Raw genomic sequence first — 23,797 nt, 5'->3', positions numbered from 1 at the left:
TATGTATATATGTATATATGTATATATGTATGTATGTGTGTATGTGTATATGTATATGTGTATATATATCTATATATCTATATATCTATATATCTATCTATCTATCTATATATATGTATATATATATATGTATATGTATATATATGTATATGTATGTATATGTATATGTATGTATATGTATATGTGTGTGTGTGTATATATATATATATATATATATATATATATATATATATATATATATATATATATATATATATATATATATATATATATATATATATATTTGGTTATTCGGGTTTTCTCCCGCGTAAGATTGGAAGTATCTAGGCAACGTTTCGATGAAGTCTCATTCATCATCTTCAGGCTTCTGTCTTCAGTAGATCTTCTGAGAAGCACAGAGTTGAAGACAGAAGCCTGAAGATGATGAATGAGACTTCATCAAAACGTTGCTAGTCCAACACATGGAAGCCACAGGGCATAGCATCAACTTCAATGGCACCAAAACCCTAGCCACTATAGAAAACCCCAGCCACAGAATCATCAGAGAAGCCATAGAGATTGAAAAAAGACCAGAATAGAAAAAAAGCGTGAATAGAAGAGATGATTCCACCAGGCTATCAATCATTTGGAAGCCTGCACTCACAAACAAAAAAATCTCCACACCACAAGCCAGGCAAACACCTGGGCACAAACAGATCCCCCCGATACCTCCAGCTCAAACACACCCCAACCAGGCACCCAGATGAAACCTAGCTTCCTAACTAATGATAGCCATCCATTTAGCCAGAGCCAAGCTGCACTAAAGGCCTCCAATAAAGTAACACAATGTTGCCAGCCAATCAAGATACAAAAAGAGCCAAAAAACAGACAGAAGATATTAGAAACACCAATCAAGCAGAACACAGCAAACTCCAAGACCAATAAACACAGACCAAGACTCCCAACCAATCAGGATGAAGAAAAAACCATTCTGGCACAGCAATAGGCTGCCCCAAATTTAAATCTGAAACCACTATAAAAGTCTGACTCACAGATGAACACTATACAGAAGCCTGATGATGGCAGATGAGATTCTGCCGAAACGTTGCTACAACTTTAAAAGCACAACTACAATGATGTGGGAAAATACCCGAACAAAGCTGAATGCCATACATGTAAGTATCCACGAAAACATAAGAAAACATATATATATCTATATATATATGGTATTTAGCTTTGTTTGGGTATTTTCCCATATTATTGTAGTTGTGCTTTTAAAGCTTTAAAAGCACAACTACAATGACGTGGGAAAATACCCGATCAAAGCTGAATACCATACATGTAAGTACCTGCGAAAACTTAAGAAAACATATATATATATAGATAGACAGACAGACAGACAGACAGACAGACAGACAGATGATAGATAGATAGATAGATAGATAGATAGATAGATAGATAGATAGATAGATAGATAGATAGATATAGATATAGATATATAGATATATAGATATATAGATATATAGATATATAGATATATAGATATCTGTGGATCTTTGGTTATTTGGGTGGACTCTCACTAATGTACTAACAGCCAATGGATTCCAAAGAAAGAAGATTACCCACCTAATCCAAGAAAAAAAAAATCCTAATAAATGATAACCATCCTCCCAGATGTATTTTAAGAGATCTTCTGAATTTTTAGAACCACTACTGAAATAATGCAATGCATACATAATAAAATAAAATAAATGTTAGTTGTCTCTCACATGGGTACACCAATTGGAAAGGTGTAACGGATTTTGTCAGTAGCATTTTGTCTGTATTCTGCATAGAATTCTTTTTTCTTTTGTTGAGGTGAAAACCTTGAAAGCCATCTTTGGTCCAAATGTTATCACCAACACAATATTACACACATACCTCTAGCATACCGTGCTCTACATTAAAAATTATAACCTTCTTTTTAGTGAGTGGTGCCTTTATGCCTTTTTACATCAAGAATAACAGGCAAAGAAAGCAGAACAGTGTTGGCCATGAAAGCCTGAATACAATTTGGAGAATATTATTGCCAACTGATTTGGTCTACAGAATATTTGGAATGATATTCTAACACATTATTAAGAAATAATGCCATTTCCATTCCTAAGATCAGATACAGGGCAAAATGAACAGTTTGTCATAGTTTTACAACAATATAAATCCATTTTATGTCACCAGTCCACTGGTTCACATAACTCTATCAATAAAAGCAGTTATTCAAAATGTCAGACATTTTCCTACCTCTATTCATCTTTTATTGGAGATCTAGGGCTAAATTTAGAACTTTGGGCATGTAAAACATAGATTTTCCCCTCTCAATTACGCAGTCAACAATCTCCAACATTATAGATGACAATTAACTTTCAATTTTCTTCAAAGCTGCAATGGCAAATTTTCTATCTCCTTAATTTTTCATATTTTTCCACTGCTTTTCTGCACTTTTTTTTTTTTTTGCATTTTATCCTAGATTATACTTTTCTCAATTTAGGTGCTCTCCTGATTCATAAGCTTCAATTCCAACACTGAAAATTCTGAGAATCAAAGCTTATTCTCTTTTCTTTATTTCTTAGATACACCACAATCATATTATGATCTTTTTTTAAAGGACTGGTGTAATAAAAACCATACTGGATCAAACCAAATTCTCAGTGATTACCAAATGTGACCAATTAGATGGGAACCCTTAAGCAGAAGATGAGAACGCTTATATGGGCCTAAAGCCTCTGATACTGAATAATAGCAGATAGCTGTCAATCTTTTTACAACAGATAGCTGTCAAGACAGACCATTTAAGAATTTGTCATCTTAACATTTCAGTTTAATATTTCACCAGGCAAGATAGAAAATTTATTATTTAACAGAATTTTGTGTTCTGTTACTAGGGCAAGCAATCTTAAAAACAGGCATCAAATTAAATCAGAGAAGATTGCCAGTCGGCAGTAAATTATTAGAGTTAAAAAGACCAATATATTAAGCTGGGCATTGTGTGTTCTAAGAATAATGCTTAACTCAAGTTTCAATTTAAAATGGGTAAAGCAGCCAAAGAGCTGACAATGATTCTTAGTTTGTGCCTGTTGATTTTCAGTTTTGATGACCAAACAAGAACCTAACAATTTCTGGAACAACTATAGATTCCAACACCTTCTAGAAAATCAATGACAAAAATGCCCATGAACACCTCAATTTATTTATAGAATGTCTAATGCTGAAGAAGCAGATATGACTTTAACCTGAATTATGCTAAACATTGCAATTTCAATCTAAAAGCATTTCCAAAAGATAATGAGCTGTGTTAAAATCAACTGAAAAGATCATACTGCTCATTCCGCTAGGACTTGATTTGTGTAAATTCAATATCTTTCCCTATAAAGGCTTTTAAAAATCCATTAATAAAATGTAGCTCTGGCTTTACAGCTGACAAACAGTCACCTCCCACAGCCAAGAATAATAATGAAAATTTACAAACCAGACACTGGAAGAAATATTGGCCGAAGTCTAATTTGGTGCCTACCTGTCTACAGGTGAAGACTTTGAATTGCGTCCTTTCTTTATTTGGGCATACAATGCTTCGACTGTTGATAGTTCTCCTGGGCTCTGTGGTCTACTGCTAATTGTGCTGCTATTCATGGAGGAATATGAAGTAATACCAGCATATGTTGATTCAGAATCACATGTATAACTCCTGTTTAAATCATGGATCTCAACATAATCTCGTTCCCGGGCTTGTCTTTCACGAAACTCACGGGTCTTGGCTTGTATTCTGGAAATGAGAAATGAGTTTGAAAATAGGGTGAGAAAATAATTGCAATTCACGAGTAACTAAAATTTAAATTGTTTAAAAAATAGCTTTAAGGTCTAAATACTTAAGTACTAATAGGCATGGGGTTTTTGCAGTGCAGTTCTTTACTGCTTAAAAATTATCAGCAAAAATTAATATAATAGACATGATGATGGTTTGCCAAGCTACACAAATTTGCATATAGCTGTATTGATATTACTTTGCCTAATTATGCACCGAACAAGCCATTGGGTTATTGAATACAAGATTTTAAAAAAAACTAGATTACTTCAGCACAAGAATATTCTTTCCTTACTATGTGGACATAAATCATAATGTTATAAGAGCTTTGAGACCATTTCACATGGTAATTATTAATCATTTGTGTTTGTAATATTATATATTCCACACTATATCACAATATATCTCTATGGTTGACACAATCATTTTAATAAAAGAATATGCTTATGGCTTTATCTTATATTTACCCTAATTCTGCTCTTTATCCATTCAGATTTTTCACATCTTTCAGATGCCCTATTGTATGGTTTTTATCAAGAATTTAGATTTTAGAAGGATTGTATTGATCTATTTTACATGGAAAGTTTTCAACCAAATGCATGCAAATACACATAAACTTTACATATTGGATATCACAAAAAAGTATTAACATCTCATTCTTATAATGCAAACATTTTTCTGTATGGCTCAGGTTAGCTCTAGATGCATAAGGATGTCATTCATACAAACAGGAAAAAACTAACCAGCTCTCTAAATTTTATATGAGAAAAACAGTCAGGTAGGACACAAAATCATCATTTCAGATACAAGATTAAACTGCAAGAAATAAGAAGATTCCTGCCCAAAGTGATATGATAAAAATACAACAAGCAAAGTCTTACAAGAACCAACATTGAATAGTTCATGGAAATTACTGAATGCAAAGTTAAGATTATCTCACTGTAATATTATACTAATATAAAACTTTGTAGAACATGTTAGCTTTAACCGAATGTCAAAATTCTAAACTGTACATACTTGTCTACCTGAATTGTACAAAAATGGCTTTTTATAGTGGAATGTGCTTAAACGTTATCTTCCAAATGGTTTGGAAGATCAAAACACCTTTGTTTTAATTCCTTCCAAAATATTAATCTACAACTATAAGCATAATTATGCATTACAATTCTTTTCTTGTAGGAAAAAAGGTGTTGTTTTATATCCGTTAAGCTATTGAGAAGAGCTGAGATTGATATGGATTTCCCTCTGTGTACTGTCATCAGCAGAGTTCTCAAACTTGGCTCCTTTCTGATTTGTATAAAATTAATTTTTAATTGGTCAATAAAAATATCGCTAAAGGGAAGGCAGCTAGGTACTCTTTTGGTTCACTGAAAATGTCTATGTGAGTGTTCCAACTAACCAACTCTGAACCAATAAACTGCAAGACAGACATTTCCTCAAAGTTCCATTTTATTAAAGTTGTCACATTGGCACATCTGGGAAAGCTCGAATCTGAGGTTTTCCCTTCCCAAAAGAAAATCAAAGATTCATCCCCTGAGGCCATCAGTCCATCACATGACCCAATCAAATCTTTGTAGATTTAGATTTTAGCAAGTAGACCTGAACCTACTTCTCAGTAAGCTAGAAAAAAGTAGAATACATAGCACTACTACTAGATGGACTCGCAACTGGCTGGCAAACCGTACTCAACGAGTAGTCCTTAATGGATCTAAGTCTACATGGAGGGAAGTAAGCAGTGGGGTGCCACAAGGTTCTGTCTTAGACCCGGTACTCTTCAATATCTTCATTAACGACTTTAACGAGGGAATAGAAGGGGAACTTACCAAATTTGCAGATGATACTAAGCTGGCAGGAATAGCTAACACCCAAGAAGATAGGCTCAAGATCCAGATGGATCTTGACAGACTAGAATACTGGGCCATATCTAACAAAATGAAATTCAATGTAGAGAAAAGTAAAGTCCTACACTTAGGCAAGAAAAACCAAAAGTACACATATAGACTAGGTGAAACCAGGCTCAATAGCAGTAATTGTGACCTCTCATAAGATCTTGGAGTCTTAGTAGACAACCAGTTAAATATGAGCCAGCAGTGTGCAGCAGCAGCCAAAAAAGCTAATGCAATCCTAAATTGTATTAACAGAGGGATACAATCAAGATCAAGGGAGGTACTAATACCACTCTATAAAGCCTTAGTAAGAGCACACCCAGAGTGCTGCATTCAGTTTTGTTCACCACATTATAAAAAAGATGTTGAGACTCTAGAAAAAGTACAGAGAAGAGCAACTAGGATGATTAGAGGATTGGAGTCTAAAACATACGAAGAACAGTTACAGGAACTGGGCTTGGCTAATCTAGTAAAGAGAAGGACCAGGGGAGACATGATAGCAGTCTTCCAATATTTGAGGGACTGCCACAGAGAGGAAGGGGTCAAGCTATTTTCTAAAGCGCCTATAGTCCAGACAAGGAATAATGGATGAAAACTGAACAAGGAGAGGTTTAACCTGGAAATAAGAAGAAACTTTCTGATAGTGAGAACAATAAACCAATGGAACAGCTTGCCCTCGGAAGTTGTGGGAGGACCATAACTTGAGACATTCAAGAAGAGATTGTACTGCCATTTGTCAGAAATGGTGTAGGATCTCCCGCTTGGGCAGGGGGGGGGTTGGACTAGATGACCTATAAGGTCCCTTTCAACTCTGATTATCTGTTATCTTTTTGTCCCAACTGGAGACATCCTCCAGCCCATTCCCTCCAGGTGCAGGGCACATGTCCTTGACTTTCTGAGAAAGAATGTTGATGTGTCTAATCTTCTATCTCATTATGAAATCCCCCCTCCCAGATTCCCAGGCACTAAATGTTGCAGCCTCAAAGCTTCCAAGTAAAATATGGCTTCCAAGGCTGACAGTCTATTTATGTTGATGGATGCCCATTTTTACACTATTTCAAGACAGGTCAAATTGTTCAATACATCCTGCCCCTTCTCATCATTCTTGGTTACTAGCCAGATTACCATTAAATTAATTTCATAATCCCTGGTGCTGCGTAACTTTTCCTTAAACCATTTACCATTCCTTTTTGACCCCTTTCCCTTTTTGCATATCTATCTACAAAGCATTGACTCGGTACAAATCTGTGTCCCAAAATAAGCACCAGATAGATTCCTTGTCAAGCTCCTAAGCTACACTGCTCTCTCCATAAATCAAAGGTTGAGTTGACAGCCTAAAAGACCTGGCCATGATTAACGTTAGACATATTTATGGCTTCCAAACAGTTGAATCCATGTCATATTTTTAATTTTCATAATTCTATTTCATAAACATGCTAGAAGGTTTTTAAAATGTATTATTAATAAAATAATAATAGATCAACATAATTATTTAAAAACAAATAATGTACAAATAGTCCTTGATTTACAACCATAACTGAGCCCAAAATTTGTTACGTGAGACATTTTATTAAGTGAGTTTTGCCTCATTTAATCCCCTTTCTTGTCATAGTTGTTAAGTGAATCACTTCAATTGTTAAGTTAGTGACACAGTTGTCTGGATTCCCCACTGACTTTGCTTGTCAAAAGGTTGCAAAAGATGATTACATGACTCCTGGACCTTGTAACCTCATAAATAGGAGTCAGTTGCCACATGTCTGAATTTTGATAACATCACCATGGGGATGCTGCAATGGTCATAAGTATGAAAAATGGTTACTAGTCAAAATTTTCAGTGCTATTGTACCTCTAAATGGTCACTAAATGAACTGTTGTAACTTGAGGACTACCTGTATCTCTTTTTATTCCCCATGAGATCTGAAATTCTAGATTGCATGTCTCTAATTGCATGTCAACATTTTTTTCAGTTCTGGTCAAGACAATTTGCTCATACTTTGGCTCACAATTTTTAATTAATGTATGTTGAATGAATCAGCAAACTTCATCCTTTAAAATTCAGAAGTTTAACAACTACAGTAGGTTTCCTTCTTCTATCAGATCTCATCTAGACCATAAGAACTACGAAAATATTGTGCTTCACAGAAATTATATGCTGTTTTCCCAGACTGAGAAATCCCCAAATGAACTCCAAAACCTTGGAAATTCTACAAATATACAAAGTGTCTTGCTATGATTCCACCTGTTGCTTTAATACAGGGGTATCAAACTCGTTCATTGAGGGCTACAGCAGGGTTGTGTTTGACTTCAGGGGGCTGGTGTGGCCAGCTCAACATTATTCATTTGGGGAGGGGCTGTGGCAGTCTGAGAGCAACTGCCACCAAAAACGGGCTCCCGAGCTCTGTTTTCGGCTGTGATGGCCTCCTGCAACCCTCTGCCAGCAAAAACATGGCAAAGCCACTGCAGGTCGGTCCTTCACAGTTTCCAAGTTGGCACCATGACCCAGATCTAACCCCCCTGTGGGCCAGATCTGACCCGCGGGCCTTGAGTTTGACCCTCCTGTTTTAATAGTTCCAGATTGCCTTTGTTGACAGACAGTATTCTATTCTTTTATTGTGACCTTTTGGCTCAGTGACTATCTAAAAAGTGGTACTATTGTCTTTTTAAGAACTATCATTCCTTGTATTAATTATTTGTGAATGAACATAATCCAGTCTTCTCTTTTATCTCTATACATAAATTTTTTAAAAAGGTGCTAGCTAGCTATTTGTTACTATCCATGTTATAATGAGTGGAAGAGTCATTTGATGTATATCTACGTCAGGTGGTTTCCTTCACATATAAAGCAACTAAAAACAAACTAGACCAGCATTAACTCTTATCATTTGGAAAATTTAAAAAATCTAAGCCCATTAAGTTATGTATCTCCCAAATTTAATGTATGTTTTCAAACTGTATAATTTCTAAGATTCACTGCTTTGAAATAATAAATATTCAGAGTTTAATGAATTATTTGTCCTTTGCCATTGTCATAAATAAAACACTTCGCATTTACATAGACAAAATATTAAATAAACGGATGCTCTAAATAAAGTAATAAGGTTAATTTCCTTCCTGCTGTCACTAAATTCATGTTAGCAGCCTCTCTTCAGCTTGACATCAATTAATGATTTTAATTCCACACTCTTGTCACTAAACTCACTACCCTTTCCTCTAATTAAAATGGATGATGCATGATGCAGAAAAAAAACACAAGACTTCTATTCTTGTTGTAACATTTTTACTCATTAGTATACTTTGCTAAAAATATATATATATATATTGGAATTTGAACTAAAGAAATATAAAGAATGGTTGTATTACTACTAAGAAATGCAGGGATTTCCATTCAATCATAGAAGAACAAGCAGTACTGTGCAAATATGATCAAGTCTTCAGAACAAATTATCTGTATGTTTGTATCTGTCTATATCTCATGAGTTTTCCAGGTCTTGAGCATGATTCCTACTAACTTTCTTAGCAGCAATTGCTTCCTTCTAGGATGTTCTTTTCACTTCCCAATCTAGCTTATAGGCCATGTATTTCTAAGCCTGTTTAAAGCTTAGTTTTCAATAGCTTTCTGGCTATTACCGCTGCCACTTAAGCAATAGCATATACATAGCTAATAGCATATGGATATATACAGATAGACAGAATAACAGAAATGGCCTATATTGACAGACAGTATTGACTGTCAGCAAAGAGTTTGAAAAGACCTTGGATGTCTTTAGTCCAACCTTTTGTTCAAGCAAGAGACATCCCCAGACAAGTGGCTGCCTACCACTCTCTTCTTAAAAGCCTCCAGTGATGACGTATCCAATTCTGAAAGCAAGCCATTCCACTGGTTAATTGTTTTCGCTGTTACAAAATTTCTTCTTAGTTTTTGGTTGGATTTCTCTTTGATTACTTTATGTTCATTGTTTGTTGTCTTACCTTTTGGTACTTTGGAAAATAAGCTGACCTCCTCTTTGTGGCATCTCGAGATATTGGAACACTGCTATCATGCCACCCCAGTCCTTCTTTTCACTAGACTAGACAAACCCAATTCCAGCAACCATTCTTTATATGTTTTAGCCTCCAGCCCCTAATCATCTTTGTTGATCTTTTTTGCACTTTTTCCAGAGTCTCTACAACTATTTTTTCAATAATATGTTGATCAAACCTGGATGCAAATCTAAAGGTGATTTTTTTAAAAACTCTGGATGAACCTTTGGAATAACATTCAAGTCTCACAAAGTGTCTGCATAAAAATTAAAATTAGCTAGCATAGTGTGATGCATGAATAAACAATATTTTTTTTCGGTGATAATCCCTTCTTCAATTCCTTGAAAGCTCTCATGAACCCAGTTGAGAGTGGGAGATCAAAATAACTAAGTTCAATTTATGCTTGTTTGTGTGTCTGTGTACGTACGTGCACAAAGGACACACTTAAGGCTAAATAATTAATTAGCAATGAGACTTTCAGAAGAGGTTCTATACTAACTTTTTTGTTCATCACTTTTCTGTTAAAGAGTTTGATTATTTTTAGAGCACCACATTATAAGGTCTCATTTAGTAAAGAAAAACTTCAGTATTTATTTCAGTCATTCCTTTCAATCTGTGAATTAGACCTTCCATTTGGAATATTTCAGCTTCTGCTTCCATTATTATGGAAGAAATGTAAGATCTACTGCAAAACAAGTGTGGGGAGCACCCCCTTCTGGTTTGGGAATTGTGAACAGCACAGAGAATTACACATAAGATTGCAACACATGAAATCTATTGAAAAGGAGTGCAAAATACAATGGTGTATTAAAACAACAAACGCCAAAACACATTGATATTTTGTGCATACACAGAAGTATTTTAGCTTCTAAAGACTGGTGCAGAAGCTTCAAAATCTAAGTCTTTCTGCAGATAATGCCATTCAGGCTTGTATATTCTACTGGAGCTATTTATTGCCAACTAAAGGCTACATATTCTAAAATAAGATACAAAGGGCAAATAACAAAACAAACACACCTACATTACACACATATTTTGATTTAAGTTGTTTAACTAAAGCATGTGGCCAAGAGAATTATCTGTGCAATCTGAAAGTAACAATTTTTAGAAAAGTACATTAAACAGTACATTTCATAAGAATCACAACCATTTTTATGACAACATCATAATCATCAGCTGCTGATACAGTTCTACAGAGGAATTACTGAGTCTGTCATCTCTACCTCTATAACTGTCTGGTTTGGTTCTGCAACCCAACAAGATAGACACAGACTTCAGAGAGTAATTAGGACTGCAGAAAAAACAATTACTTCCAACTGCCTTCCACTGAGTATAGTGCATGAGTCAAAAAGAGGGATGTGAAAATATTTACAGACCCCCTCACATCCTGGACATAAATTGTTTCAACTCCTACCTTCAAAACGAGGCTTATAGAGCATTGCACACCAGAACAACTAGACACAAGAACAGTTTTTCCCCAAATGCCATCTCTCTGCTAAACAAATAATTCTCTCAACACTGTCCAACTATTTACAAAGTCTGCACTACTATTAATCTTCTCATCACTCCTTATCCCCATCCCCACCCACTTGTGACTGTATCACTGTAACTTTGTTGCTTGCATCCTTACAATTTATATTGACTGTTTCCTAGTATGACTATCATTAAGTATTGTACCTTATGATTCTTGACGAATGTATCTTTTCTTTTTTATGTACACTGAGAGCATATACAAGACAAATTCCTTGTATGTCCAATCACACTTGGCCAATAAAGAATTTTATTCTAGTCTATCCTGTCCTGTCCTATCCTATCCTATCCTATCCTATTCTTGAGAAAAGATATCAACATGCCTATATGTTTCAATGTGTAACAGTTTTCATTACATGTATTACAAGTCCTCCTTATGACCATAAGTGATTTATATTGCTAAGCAAGGCAGTTATTTTGCCCCATTTTCTTGTCACAGTTAAGAAAACCACTGCAAAGTTAAGTTAATAACCTGAGTGTTAAGTGCATCTGGCTTCCCCATTAAATTTGCTTGTCAGAAGATTGCAAAAGGTAATCACATAACTGTAGGACGTTGCAACAATCTTAACTATATGCCAAGTTGCCAAATGCCAGAATTCGGATTATGTGCCCATGGATAGGGCTGCTGCAATGGTCATACGTGTGAAAAACAGGTGTCCATAATGAGGTGCAGCGAATCCTCAATTCGAGGTGGCACAGGCGACAACTCCAATATTTAATCAAATGGAAGGTCTACCCTTTATCAGAGGCATCTTGGGTAAAGAGTAGGAATGTCCAAGCTGATCGCCTTGTGATGAGGTTCTATGCAGAAAACACAACCAAACCTGAGGGGGGGGGAGTGTTTTTTTCGCAACCTTTAGTTCTATACCTGTAATACATTTGTTTCCTTTTTGTGTTATACAGGTCACCTTCAAGAAGTGAGGGGAGCTGAATGTCAACTAAAAAGATACTCCTTTGGACTTTTTAGCTGCCAGAAAAAGTGAGTGAGGGAAAACAGTGCATTCCTTAAGTGCCTAGATAATCACCCTGGCAGCCCAAAGTTGTCGGAGAGCAAGAATATTATTGGAGAGCATGACTGGTGACTCTTGGGGATGGATGTGTCATTGGAGAATACACATCCAGGGGGTGGAAGGACATCCAGGGTCAAGGGGGAAATGAATTATGTATTTTAGTATCAGCTGCATCTAGCCAACACCAACATGGCCATTTCTAATAAATCAATTTTCTCTGAGATGCTAGAGACTTATGATTTGAATGGGGGTGGATTTGTTGGAGTCCTGACAGCTAGTTTTTTGAACAGTCACTAAATAAATAGTTGTTAAGTCACTGCAACTAATCTGTACAGTTCTCATTTGGTTAGAAATGGCTTCTGCCCCTGAGATTATGTAAAATTTACATGTTTGAGCATAGCTCCTGCACACCCATTACATAACAAAAAAATATTTGAGTTTAATATTGAGGGTCTAGATTTCCCCCCCAAAATAATAACTGATAAAAAGATTGTTTTAACAGTTAACAATAACAGCCCCCTGCCAATTTAATGGTAACAGACTTATAGTAACAAATAGATTTGATTGATTCTTAATAGAAACATCAACTTTTAAAACATATTTTTAAAATATTTTGTATTTGTCTAAAAGTATATTTACATTATACAAATGAATATATATTTGTGCTTAGCATCAACAAGATTATTATATCAGTAAAGTATACTTTCAAGGTGGATGTATATGGTATTTACTTTGATAAACTTGTTATTGCGCATCTAAGCAATCATATTGAAATTTTCTTTGGTTTGCAATAAGAACAATTGAAGAGATTCTTGCTTTTTTATAGTATTTATAGTAAAGATATTGGTTCTGAACCAAACAGTAGTCTCTCTATTCTATTCAATTCATTCAACAGAAAATTAAGCTACATTAATTTGCTTGGCTTCTAATCAATGGGAACAAAATACTTTCAAGGCTCAGAGCAAAATACTATGTGAGCAAAATACTATTAAAATGATAGAACCAGGGTAGAATAATTTTATATAATTGTGGCCTTGATTGATTTTTTAATGGAGCATCTACTTACTCTCTGACCCTGTGGATTTTTGTTGCATTTTTACAACACACAGTAAATTCATTACACCCAATCTGGTCCCCCAAGTGTATTTCATTGTTAAAGGTATAGCAATCTAGAGAACAAGTAGAGAAATTAAATGACCTACACCATTAAAAACAAGGAGAAACCAAAAGAAAAAAGAAAAAAAAAGAACTCCTTCTACAAAGTTATCATCCAACAAGCATATGATGAGCAAATGTAGAACAGCTTCTCATAGAAAGTTCAGCATGCATTTGTAAGTTCATCTAGGAAACCATTTTCAACTGAAATTGAGGCTCTGGGTTAAAGTATTTTGATTTTCTTTTCTTTATCAGTTTCAAAGTTTAATGGGTATAGATTTGTACAAACCAATTACATGTTTTCAAAAATATAAAACATGTATAATTTTAGGATTTTGCTTGTTGTAACTGCTATGATTATAAAGTTAACTAGCTCGGGCTTAGTTTTTGGGGAAGAAAATAGGGGGGGGGGGGGATTCTGCCTCTGCCTACCAGCATCCATTGGTATTAATCTGGCTAGCATCCTATCAGTGTGTGAGAGAGTTGAGGGCTGTTTGGAAACTGAAACAGTATTTGCTGTGTGAGAAGGAGACAGCAAGGAGCCTGGGTGTGGCTTAGCTCAACTGTTCTGTACTAAAGTTGCTTGATGCTGTGAAAGTAAAACTGAAAGTCTTCTCTCTGCTTGTGTTTTGCATTTGGAACAGATTTCTTTTCAAGTGGAGAGAAGGAATAGAACTCCTTAGCATCAGAGCACGTTAATAATAAACATGAAATACTAATGCTCTGATGGTCATTTCAAGAAATCCTTTCTTAGTGAGCACCTAGAAGCCAAGATATGTCAAATTGCAAGTATTTAGGCTTTACGGTTCTGGAGATTTTGTGATGATGCATGAGTGGTATTTCACTTTTATATATATAGGTTAAGATAAACATTTAAGAAAAACATTTAGATTTGGTTCTTATTCTTTATATTGTACCTCTAGTGACAGAATAATATTGCAAATCAAACATGTGATAATGAGTATGAAATGAATATTACTGTAGCAACTTTACATATATGTCAACAAGAACATGAATGGATTCATAAATCTCAGCTATTTAAACTTCTCTTGCTTCTTCAAAATATCTGCAAAATATCCAAGCATGAAGTAAAATGAATGTGAAAGCACAGGGCAAAAGGCTGTTCTGTATTCACACTTATAAATCAGTAAGATAAATTATTGACTGGTGGAAAATTAAGCAAAAAATTACACATAACTGGATGAACAATAATCTGACAAAATCAAAATAAAAAATCTGGAGGACTGCAGCAAGAACCATTTGTTATTTATAGCCCAGTATTTCACACTGTACATGGACAACAGGAAAAAAAAAGATCTCCAGTGACAATGTTTCCAGAGATCAGTTTCAAAATCCAAATTACGACACGGGATAAAAATCAGCTTGCAACAAATGAAGATATAGATATTCCAAAGATTTTAGCAAAAAAGATTCAAAACGTATTTCAATGTTATAGAAATATTGATATTTTTATAACTGTCTATTCAATCAGCTATAGTACATACAAATAATATGAGTATTCAGTGGATGATATGTAACAAGGCATCTATTATTATTATTTCTTTAAGAAAGCAAGTGGAACAGACGTCCTCTGAATACAGTCATATTTGTTATATCTGACATAAATTCTGTTTCCTCTTATTAAGTTACATGAGATCTAGAAAATATGTATTTAAGTAATTGACCCCAAAATTAATTCCAGAGTAATTAAAATACCGTAGCTAAAAATATCATGTATAAAAAGATTCACTACTAAGTTTTAAGTAAAAGATTAAAGTCTACCTCTCCTGTTCTTGTTTCATACGTATTCTCTCCTCTTCTGAAGTAACAGCTCCCTGCATTTTTATTTTCTCAATCTTGTCATCTTTTCGATGTTTGCCAAACCTGTTAATAACAAAATAAAAGTTCTAACTTGTCAAAATGATCAATAATTGTGTAAGATTTCTATTCTTGACATACGAAATTATGTCCTTGGTATAAGATGGCACTCACCTAATGGGATGTGAAGTATCATGTTGCTTGTCAAACAAATATCAATTTCAATTCTTGAAAATGCTTATATTTTATTGACATCTCCATGAAATTCTTTTATTAAATTTGCAACCAAGTATTTTTCTACTACACTTTACATATGAATGCAACAGGCCATTATCATTAATCAAAATGCCCAGAGGTAAAATCTCTCTCTTTGAACATCTGAGGAATAAACTATTCTTATATGGTATATGTATGAAATACAGATGCTTTATTCCACTCTAATCAGCACTAACTTTGATTTACCAAGGTAAATCCTAAAAGTGCATAGTTACATCTATTTCAAAAGATAACATGGCCTCATTCACTATAAACTGTTACTGAAATGATTTGAGACTACTATTCATTGGCATTATATTTTTAAAAATCTTCCTGTCTCCTTCACTGGAAAAAAATGATAGGCCACTTCATGATTTATGGCATAGTCACAATATCCAGTTTCCCAAAATACAATATAATTGTTTTATTCTAAGCAAACTAGAACCATGTAAAAGTGAGATGGGTGCTTATGTAAAATCATATAAACAAACATACAAAATGAGTAATAGAAACTATCCAGAATCAGTTTCTATTTAGCATAAAGCCAGTTAGTTGGATGACCTTGGACCAGTCACTCTACTTCAGCCCTAGGAAGCCATCAAATTGCTTCCAAAATCTTGCTATGAAAACTGCAGGGATTTGTCCAAGGAATCAATATATATTGGAAAGCATAAAAAGGCAATACAATGTATTATTTGTACAATTAAAACAAAAGCAGTTTATTTTAGGGATTTGTTTTTATGACAGTTTGAAATAAAAGTTGCAATTGAAATATTCTGCTTTCTTCAAAATGGGATAAAATGAGGAGAGATTTCTGAAATTTTGTTCAATTACCTGAACAAATGCTTTGAGTTACCTATGAATTTTCAAAAACCTAGTGCTATTTTAATTTTTGGTTTAGTCCATTTGTGACAACTACATAATGATAATTCAATGTTCAAACCAATAATCTATCTCTTTACGAATGTTCTAAAAAGCTAAGAAATACGTAGTTCAACATCTGCAAATATCTCTTTAGATGATTCACGAGATGAGAGATTTCTACTAGTTCCTTTTTTTTTTTTTTAAAGAGCAAAATGGTTATTTTTCAAATAATACAATTGTACTCTTAATGGACAAAGAGCCTCAGCTGACAATGCAAATACATTCCAAATCCAAAATATCCAGATAGTAAGAAATTCAGAGCTGTCCACTCGTGCAAGAAGACATATTCCATTCATTTATTCAAATCATTTTATTGTAATAAGATCACAGTAAATAAAGATAAATCCCAGGATATTATTCCTAAATACTGAGAGAGTTCAGAAAATGAATCCCAGTAAACGAACTCATGTTCAGTATGACAACTTAAAAATAGTTCATATACAAGAAACTCTTGCTATTCAGGAATCCAGGAGTAAATAAGCAAACATATTTTTATTTTCAAGTTTTATGCAAGCAATGTCAAATAACGACCTGAGAGGATCGTCAGAGCAATCAAATAAACATCCATTTTTCCAGTCTTGCAAACTGATATGCATTCCTTAACATAATTAAGTATTTTTGTTAGGCCGCTAGTTAGAGTTTAGTCCCATTGTGATAGTAATTATCTTCTAGAACTGAGTATGCTTCTCAAAGTTATATTAGTTTTCCTTACCCACTATTAAAAAAATTAAAAGGAAGTACTTTTTCTAGGTAAATCTGAGCTCTCAGAAAACTCCAATAGATTAAGGATCCAATTATTTTGCATCAAATATCCATACATGTGAACCCATACACATATGTAAGGATATCAGAATAAGGAGATTCCATTCCATCTCATATAATGAACATACATGTATTTGTGAAGCTGATGAAGTAGAAGATCTGACTCATATATTATTCAATTGCTGTTTGTATATGGGGGTGAGAGATAAGTACCTTGATGCACATAAATGTATGGCCCAGTGGGAGGCCCATATTAAAACAACATACTTCATGTGCGGCCAGAATTTGAAAACATTTAGTACAGCACAATTTCTAACTAAAATGGTCCAACTGAGATCGGCATATGTGGGTCTGATTGGGGTGGAATGCAGGGGTGATACAGAAATATAATTTTAAATCATTTTATTTTATTTTACATATTTATGTATTAAATTATTGTATTTTATCCTATCCTATATCCTACTCTTATTTTAAATTGTTTGCACAGGATTTTATTGGTAATATGTGTTTGAACCTTGTATGTTGATATGGCCTACATGCTAATCAATCATATAATAATAATAATAATAACAATAATAATAATAATAATAATAATAATAATAATAATAATAATAATAACAACAACAACAACATGAGATATCTTATATACAAGGTGCTAATGTAGACTTAAAGACAACTTTTGGTTTACTTCAGTTTAGAAACTTTACTGATGTAGACAACCAACTAAGATGGCTTGTTCCAAACATTAATTAATCCAAATTCCCTAGAAAGGATTTTCCTACCACTTTACCAGGCAACTGTCAGTGGTTGACACAATTGATCCTGAGTATCATCTATCACTATTTTTTGTTTAAATCTATAGGTATGGAACTCAGTGGAGAAGTAGCTAAAATAATGTTGACAGAAATCTGATAAGCATAGGCCAAAATTATTCTTTTTTTTTTTACCTGTTGCAAATAATTTTAAAGAAAATCGTCCAGGGAGGGGGTGTTGGATGGCCAAAGGCTTATTGTATTTTGTAGAAAAAAAATATTGGTCACTCAACAGCTCTGTTCGTGCCACATTATTTTCTTTTTATCTGGACTGACTTGATTGTCATAAATGAAAAAGAATCACAGAATTACACAGTTGAAAAAGATATTGGGAATCTCCTAGTCCAACGCCTTGTTCAAACAAGAGATCCTATATCATTCCAAACAAATGGCTGTTCAGTCTTTTCTTACAACTTTCAGTAATGGAGCAACAACAATTTCTAGATTAATTGTTCAATTCCACAGATTAATTGTTCTCCCAGAAAGGAAATTTCTTCTTAATTGTTGCTTCTCTCTTTGAATACTTTCTATCCATTACTCTTGTTTTGCCCCCAGGTGCTTTGGGAAATAGGTTGATCTCCTCTTCTCTGTGATATCCTCTCAAATATTGAAAGATTGCTATCATGTCATCTCTAGTTCTTCTCTTCGTTAGATTAGACAATCCCAGTTCCTACAACTGTTCACCATATGGTTTAATATCCAGCCCCTAATCATCTTTGTTGCTTTTTTCTATCTAGAGTCTCAACATTTTTTGTACTATGGTAACCAAAACTGAATGCAGTATTCCAACAATGGTCTTATCAGAATAGTATAAAGCAGTACTACCACTTCATGTGGTGTTGATGCTATCTCTGTGTTGATGCAGCACTGTATTTTGCTAAAGCACTCATACATATTTAAATGATTGTCCACTAGGACTCCTAGATTTCTCTCATAGTTACTGCTGTTGAACTAGTTACTAATTATTCTATATTTGTGTTTTTGTTTTTCTTGCTTAAATGTAAACCTTAGTTTTCTCAGAACTGAGTTGCATTTTGTTATATAAAGTCCAGTATTCAAGTCTATCAAGATCCTTATAGAATCAAGATCATGTGAAGTATTAGTACCACTTTACAAAGCCTTAGTAAGACCACACTTGGAATACTGAATCTAGTTTTGGTCACAATATAAAAAAGATGTTGAGGCTCTGGAAAGAGTGCAGAAAAGAGCAACAAAGATGATAAGGGTTATATGATAAGGGACATTAAAACATATGAATAATGGTTGCAGGAGTCGGATACATCTAATCTAACAAAAAGAAGGACTAGATATATGATAGTAGTGTTCCAATATTTGAGGGCCTGCCACAAAGATAAGGGGCTCAAACTATTTTCCAAAGCACCTGAAGAAAAACAAGAAACCATGTATGGAAACTAATCAAGGAGAAAAGCAACCTAGAACTAAGGACAAATGGCCTAACAGTGAGAACAATCAACCAGTAAAATGACTTATCTTCCGAAATTGTGGGTGCTCCAACACTGAAGATTTTTGTTCTGTGATCCTTCTTTCTTCTGAAGTGTTGAAAAATATCTCATAAAGCAGGGTTCGCCAACCTTTTGGACCTCAGGGACCATCAAACTCATAATTTTAGATCCCAGGGACCACTAACTGGTTCTGTGGGCATGGCCTAATTTGTGGGTGTGGCTTGGTGGTCATGTGACTGGCTGGGCATGGCTTGTATGTAAATATAAATATTTATATAAATATTGAATTTTTTTATAAAAAAGAGCAACTTTAACCCAAAATCAGGCAAAGCAGGCAGGCAGATTGAGTTGCTCACAAAGTCACAGATTCATTCAGAAATCTATTTATCTGCCATTGGCTAGCTCAGACTGTCACATAAAATTTGCTTGCAAGCAAACTCATAAAATTTGCTAGCAAGCAAACTCATAAAATTAACTCACAACACACCATGCATGTAAATATTGAATTTTTTATTTTAAAAAAGAGCAACTTTTATCCAAAATCAGGCAAAGCAGGCAGATTGAGTTGCTCACAGAATCATTCAATGATCTATCTATCTGCCATCGGCTAGCTCATTCTCTCAAATTTGCTTGCTGTGAGTCTGCACTGAATTTGCTTGCAAGCAAAGCTTCAGTCCTAAGGGAGGTTCAGCTGTGCTTAGCTACAAAGCAAAAAATCTAACCATTTCCTGCTTCCTAGCTAATCTAAATCTTCCGGCACAGCAGAACAGATGATGATCGGAAAAAGGAAAAATAGCAACTTAGCAGACAAGTTTTCCAGGTAAAGAATGAGTGGGCAGGGAGGGTTCCTGCAGGCCATGTGGGCTGAGCAGCCTTGTGTTTCTGCGTGCCTGGATTAATTGCTTTGGGGGGGTGCTCTCGGGGTGAGATTTCTCTGCGGCCCACCAAAATTTTCTCATGGCCCACCGGTTGGCGACCACAGTTATAAAGCAAGGATGTCAAACTCAAGGCCTCAGGGTGGTGGTGGATCTAGCTCATGGGCTGCTTAGATCTAGCCTGCAGGGCTGGCCTGGAAACAGCAAAGGACCGGCCTGCGCTCTGCCAGCAAAAACAGAGCTCAGGGAGGCCATGCAAGGCCCGCCTGAGCTACGTTTTTGGCCGCAACACCTCCTGCAGCCCTTTGCCACTGAAAATGGAGACCCGGGAAGGCCGCACGAGAGCTTCATGAGGCCATCATGATCGGAAATGGAGCCTTGATGAATGACATCAAGCTGGCCACGACCCCTTATCAAGTGCCCCTCCGCCCCTGAGATCAAACACAACCCTTATGTGGCCCTCAATGAAATTGAGTTTGACAACCCTATTCTAAAGTATAAAAAAATTTCATTAATCTAACATTAACTTTCAACAAAGTTTAATTTCTATTATACATGAATGATGAAATTTTTGGAAAAGAATATGATCTTGCTTTTGCTGGCTTAAAAAGATGACTTGGGAAGCGGAAGAACAAATGTATAAAAAAATGCTTCCTCAGAACAGGGAATGTTCTTAAAGATGGTTTCCACTGGATTTTAGGGCCTTCTAGATTTCTGCAGGCCAGTCTAATAACTGTAGAAAACCAAGCGTATTCTGCCAACATTTTTCTTTTTGGCATTTAAGCTTGATTTGATACAAAATTATATTTAAGTCAGGTGAGTTGTTATTTATCCATTACAGTGTGCTTTTATCTAATTAGTGTTTAATGAATGACATTTCAGTTTTAAAGATAGTATTTTATGTCTAGCTGTTTTGAGCATGGAGGAAATTAAGATATAAATTTATTAACAACATGTTCAATGGATTTTCTACACAGAGGTGTCTGGTACATACTAAATATCATAATTCAAAATATTTCCTAGATTACACATCAGCATAATAACAAGTCTTCCCCTTTATTCTTTTCCTGTTGATCTTTGTTAATTTATTTCTCCCTTCCTTGCATCTAGTCACCATCTTCTACAAACGTGTCTCCCCAAACAACGGACTTGCTAGACTTTTGTCCCAAATTGGGTGTTGGTTGCTATGGTTACTTGGTAGGGGTTCAAGACTTAAAAAAACCCAGTATACATTTTCTTCACAAAAATGACAAGAGGGGAACAAAGGTTTATATTCACTTGTAAATGCACATGCTTGTGTACCAGATGCTTCATACACAAAGAAAAAATATATACTGAGAACTACGTCAAAAAGGGCATTGGTACTTACCTGACATGCCCGTTCTCTTTGAGCTGTGAAAAACATCCAGTAGTGGGAGGTGCTTCAGTCTCTGCATGTCTAGGCTGGGCTTAATTTGTGGAATGCTCCTCCTCCTCCACGGGACTCCTCCCCAGCGTTCCCCAGTTTTGGTGAAGACGAGAGAAATAAACACCCTCGTCCTCAATGCCCTAACAAATTCATTGGCTGAAGCATAACCCCACCAGATGGAAAAAGGGTGGGGCTGGATGCTCTTCACAGCTCAAAGATGGCCTGGAAACCCCTCCTGGTCCCTGTGGACCCGTTGCAGAACTCTTCTGCCAAAGGAGGCCTCAGCGGATGCAAACACATCTATTTTATAATGCCTAATGAATAGCGATTGAGAGGCCCAGGTTGCGGCTCGACAAATTTCAGTTATTGGTGCCTGTGTGGCCCACGCTGCCAATGTTGCGGCGCTCCTTGTTGAATAAGCTGTTATGCTCCTGGGCACCTGCAGTGATTGAGTCTGATACGTTTTCGCTATCGCGGCCCGTAGCCAACGGCCTATTGTAGAAGATGAGAACTTGCATCCCTGAGTGTTGGGCTGAAATGACACAAATAAGGCTTCCATTTTTCTGAAAGTTGCTGTGCAGTTAATATATATTCGCAATGCTCACCTCAAGCCTATGCCATTATAGTTCCAACCCTTAGGATGGTCTGGGACAAAAATTAGGAAGTATCAGCTCTTGTGCCCTATGAAAAACCGAGTTAATTTTGGGAATAAATGTAGGATCAGGACGAAGGACCACCTGGTCAGAATGGAAAACACAAAGATCTTGTCTGATAGACAAAGCTGCAAGTTCCGAAATATGACGAGCAGAAGTGATCACTACAAGGAAAACTAATTTATACGTCAGAAATTGGAGACTTGATGATTTCAAAGGTTCAAAAGGGCCCTTAGTGAGTGCGACGAGGACCCTGTTAAGGTCCCAGGTGGGATAACGGTGTACCGCTGGAGGGCATAAATTTGTGGCTCCTCGAAGGAAACTCCGTATGCGTGGATGATGGGAAAGAGATAGTAGACCTTCACAAGTGAGAACTGATGCCATGGCCACCACCTGTCTTTTCAACGTATTAGGTGATAATCCCTTGTCAAGTCCCTCTTGCAAGAACTCTAGGATTTGAGCCACAGATAGAGAGATGGGATCAACTGGAGACTTGGTACACCATTCGTAGAAACTGGACCATGTGGCATTGTAAATGCGAGTTGTTGAGGGGCGTCTGGCGGCTTGGATGGTGGCGATAACTCTGTTGAAAAACTTTTTGCTCTTCAGACGACTCCGCTCAACCTCCAGACGGTCAGGTGCAACCATTGAGGGTCCGGATGTTGAAGGGGTCCCTGGGTTAGCAAGACCCTGTCTGGTGGAATTCTCCATGGTGTTGATATGGATAGACTGTGGAGGTCTGCAAACCACGGCCATCTGGGCCAGAAAGGAGCTACTAGAAGCAGCTCCGCCCTCTCATCTAGCAGTTTCTGGTTGACCTTGGGAAGCAGTGGAAATGGCGGGAATGCATACAGAAGTCCCAGGGGCCAATGACAGCGGAGTGAATTGAACTTCTCTGCTCCTTACGAGGGGTACCTGAAAAAAATCTCGGGAGCTGAGCGTTGAGGGGGGAAGCGAACAGGTCCACCAACAAATGTCCTGACCGCCTCTTGAAACAGGGTCGGATGGAGGCGCCACTCCGATTGATTGATCGTGGCCCTGCTTAGCCAGTCTGCCTGTGTATTTGGCAGGCCCGAGATGTGCTCTGCTCTGATGGAAAGTAGGTTGCTCTCCGCCCAATGACACAAGCGCTCCGCTTTCCGCATGAGATGTTTCGACTGTGTGCCCCCGTTTGTTTATGTGAGCTTTGGCTATTACATTGTCCGTCAATATTAGTATATGCTGATTGCGTACCTGTGGAAGGAAGCTGTGGAGAGCCAGGTGTACTGCTCGAAGCTCCAGCCAGTTTATGATGCATGACTGTTCTATGGCAGACCAGCGGCCTTGGGTTGTGAGCGAATGAATGTGTGCTCCCCATCCAAACAGGCTGGCATCGGTGGTGATGGTAAGTCTCTGTGGCTCTTTGAAGA

General features: G+C 36.2%; 1 protein-coding gene across 14 annotated transcripts in view; it reads right to left on the bottom strand.

Annotated features, from left to right (window-relative positions):
* Window positions 1-23,797, bottom strand: part of PARD3 (par-3 family cell polarity regulator) — a 609,571-nt gene that overhangs the window by 124,259 nt on the left and 461,515 nt on the right. For 10 of the 14 annotated variants that reach the window (XM_087948426.1, XM_026672225.2, XM_087948427.1 and 7 more), the window contains 2 exons: window positions 15,201-15,302; window positions 3,530-3,778 (listed from right to left, as the gene is read on the bottom strand). In XM_087948426.1, coding sequence (XP_087804552.1) covers window positions 3,530-3,778; window positions 15,201-15,302 — 351 coding nt within the window. The remainder of the gene's footprint in view (window positions 1-3,529; window positions 3,779-15,200; window positions 15,303-23,797) is intronic. The other 4 variants (XM_087948428.1, XM_026672227.2, XM_087948433.1 and 1 more) reach the window with 1 other exon arrangement.

The sequence above is a fragment of the Notechis scutatus genome, chromosome Z (genome assembly GCF_049901735.1).
Source record: "Notechis scutatus isolate UNSWTSFEM ecotype Mainland chromosome Z, rNotScu1.2, whole genome shotgun sequence".
In the NCBI taxonomy this organism is placed as follows: domain Eukaryota; kingdom Metazoa; phylum Chordata; class Lepidosauria; order Squamata; family Elapidae; genus Notechis; species Notechis scutatus.
The sequence above is the reverse complement of the archived record's forward strand: the minus strand, read 5'-3'. Positions and strand labels throughout refer to the sequence as shown.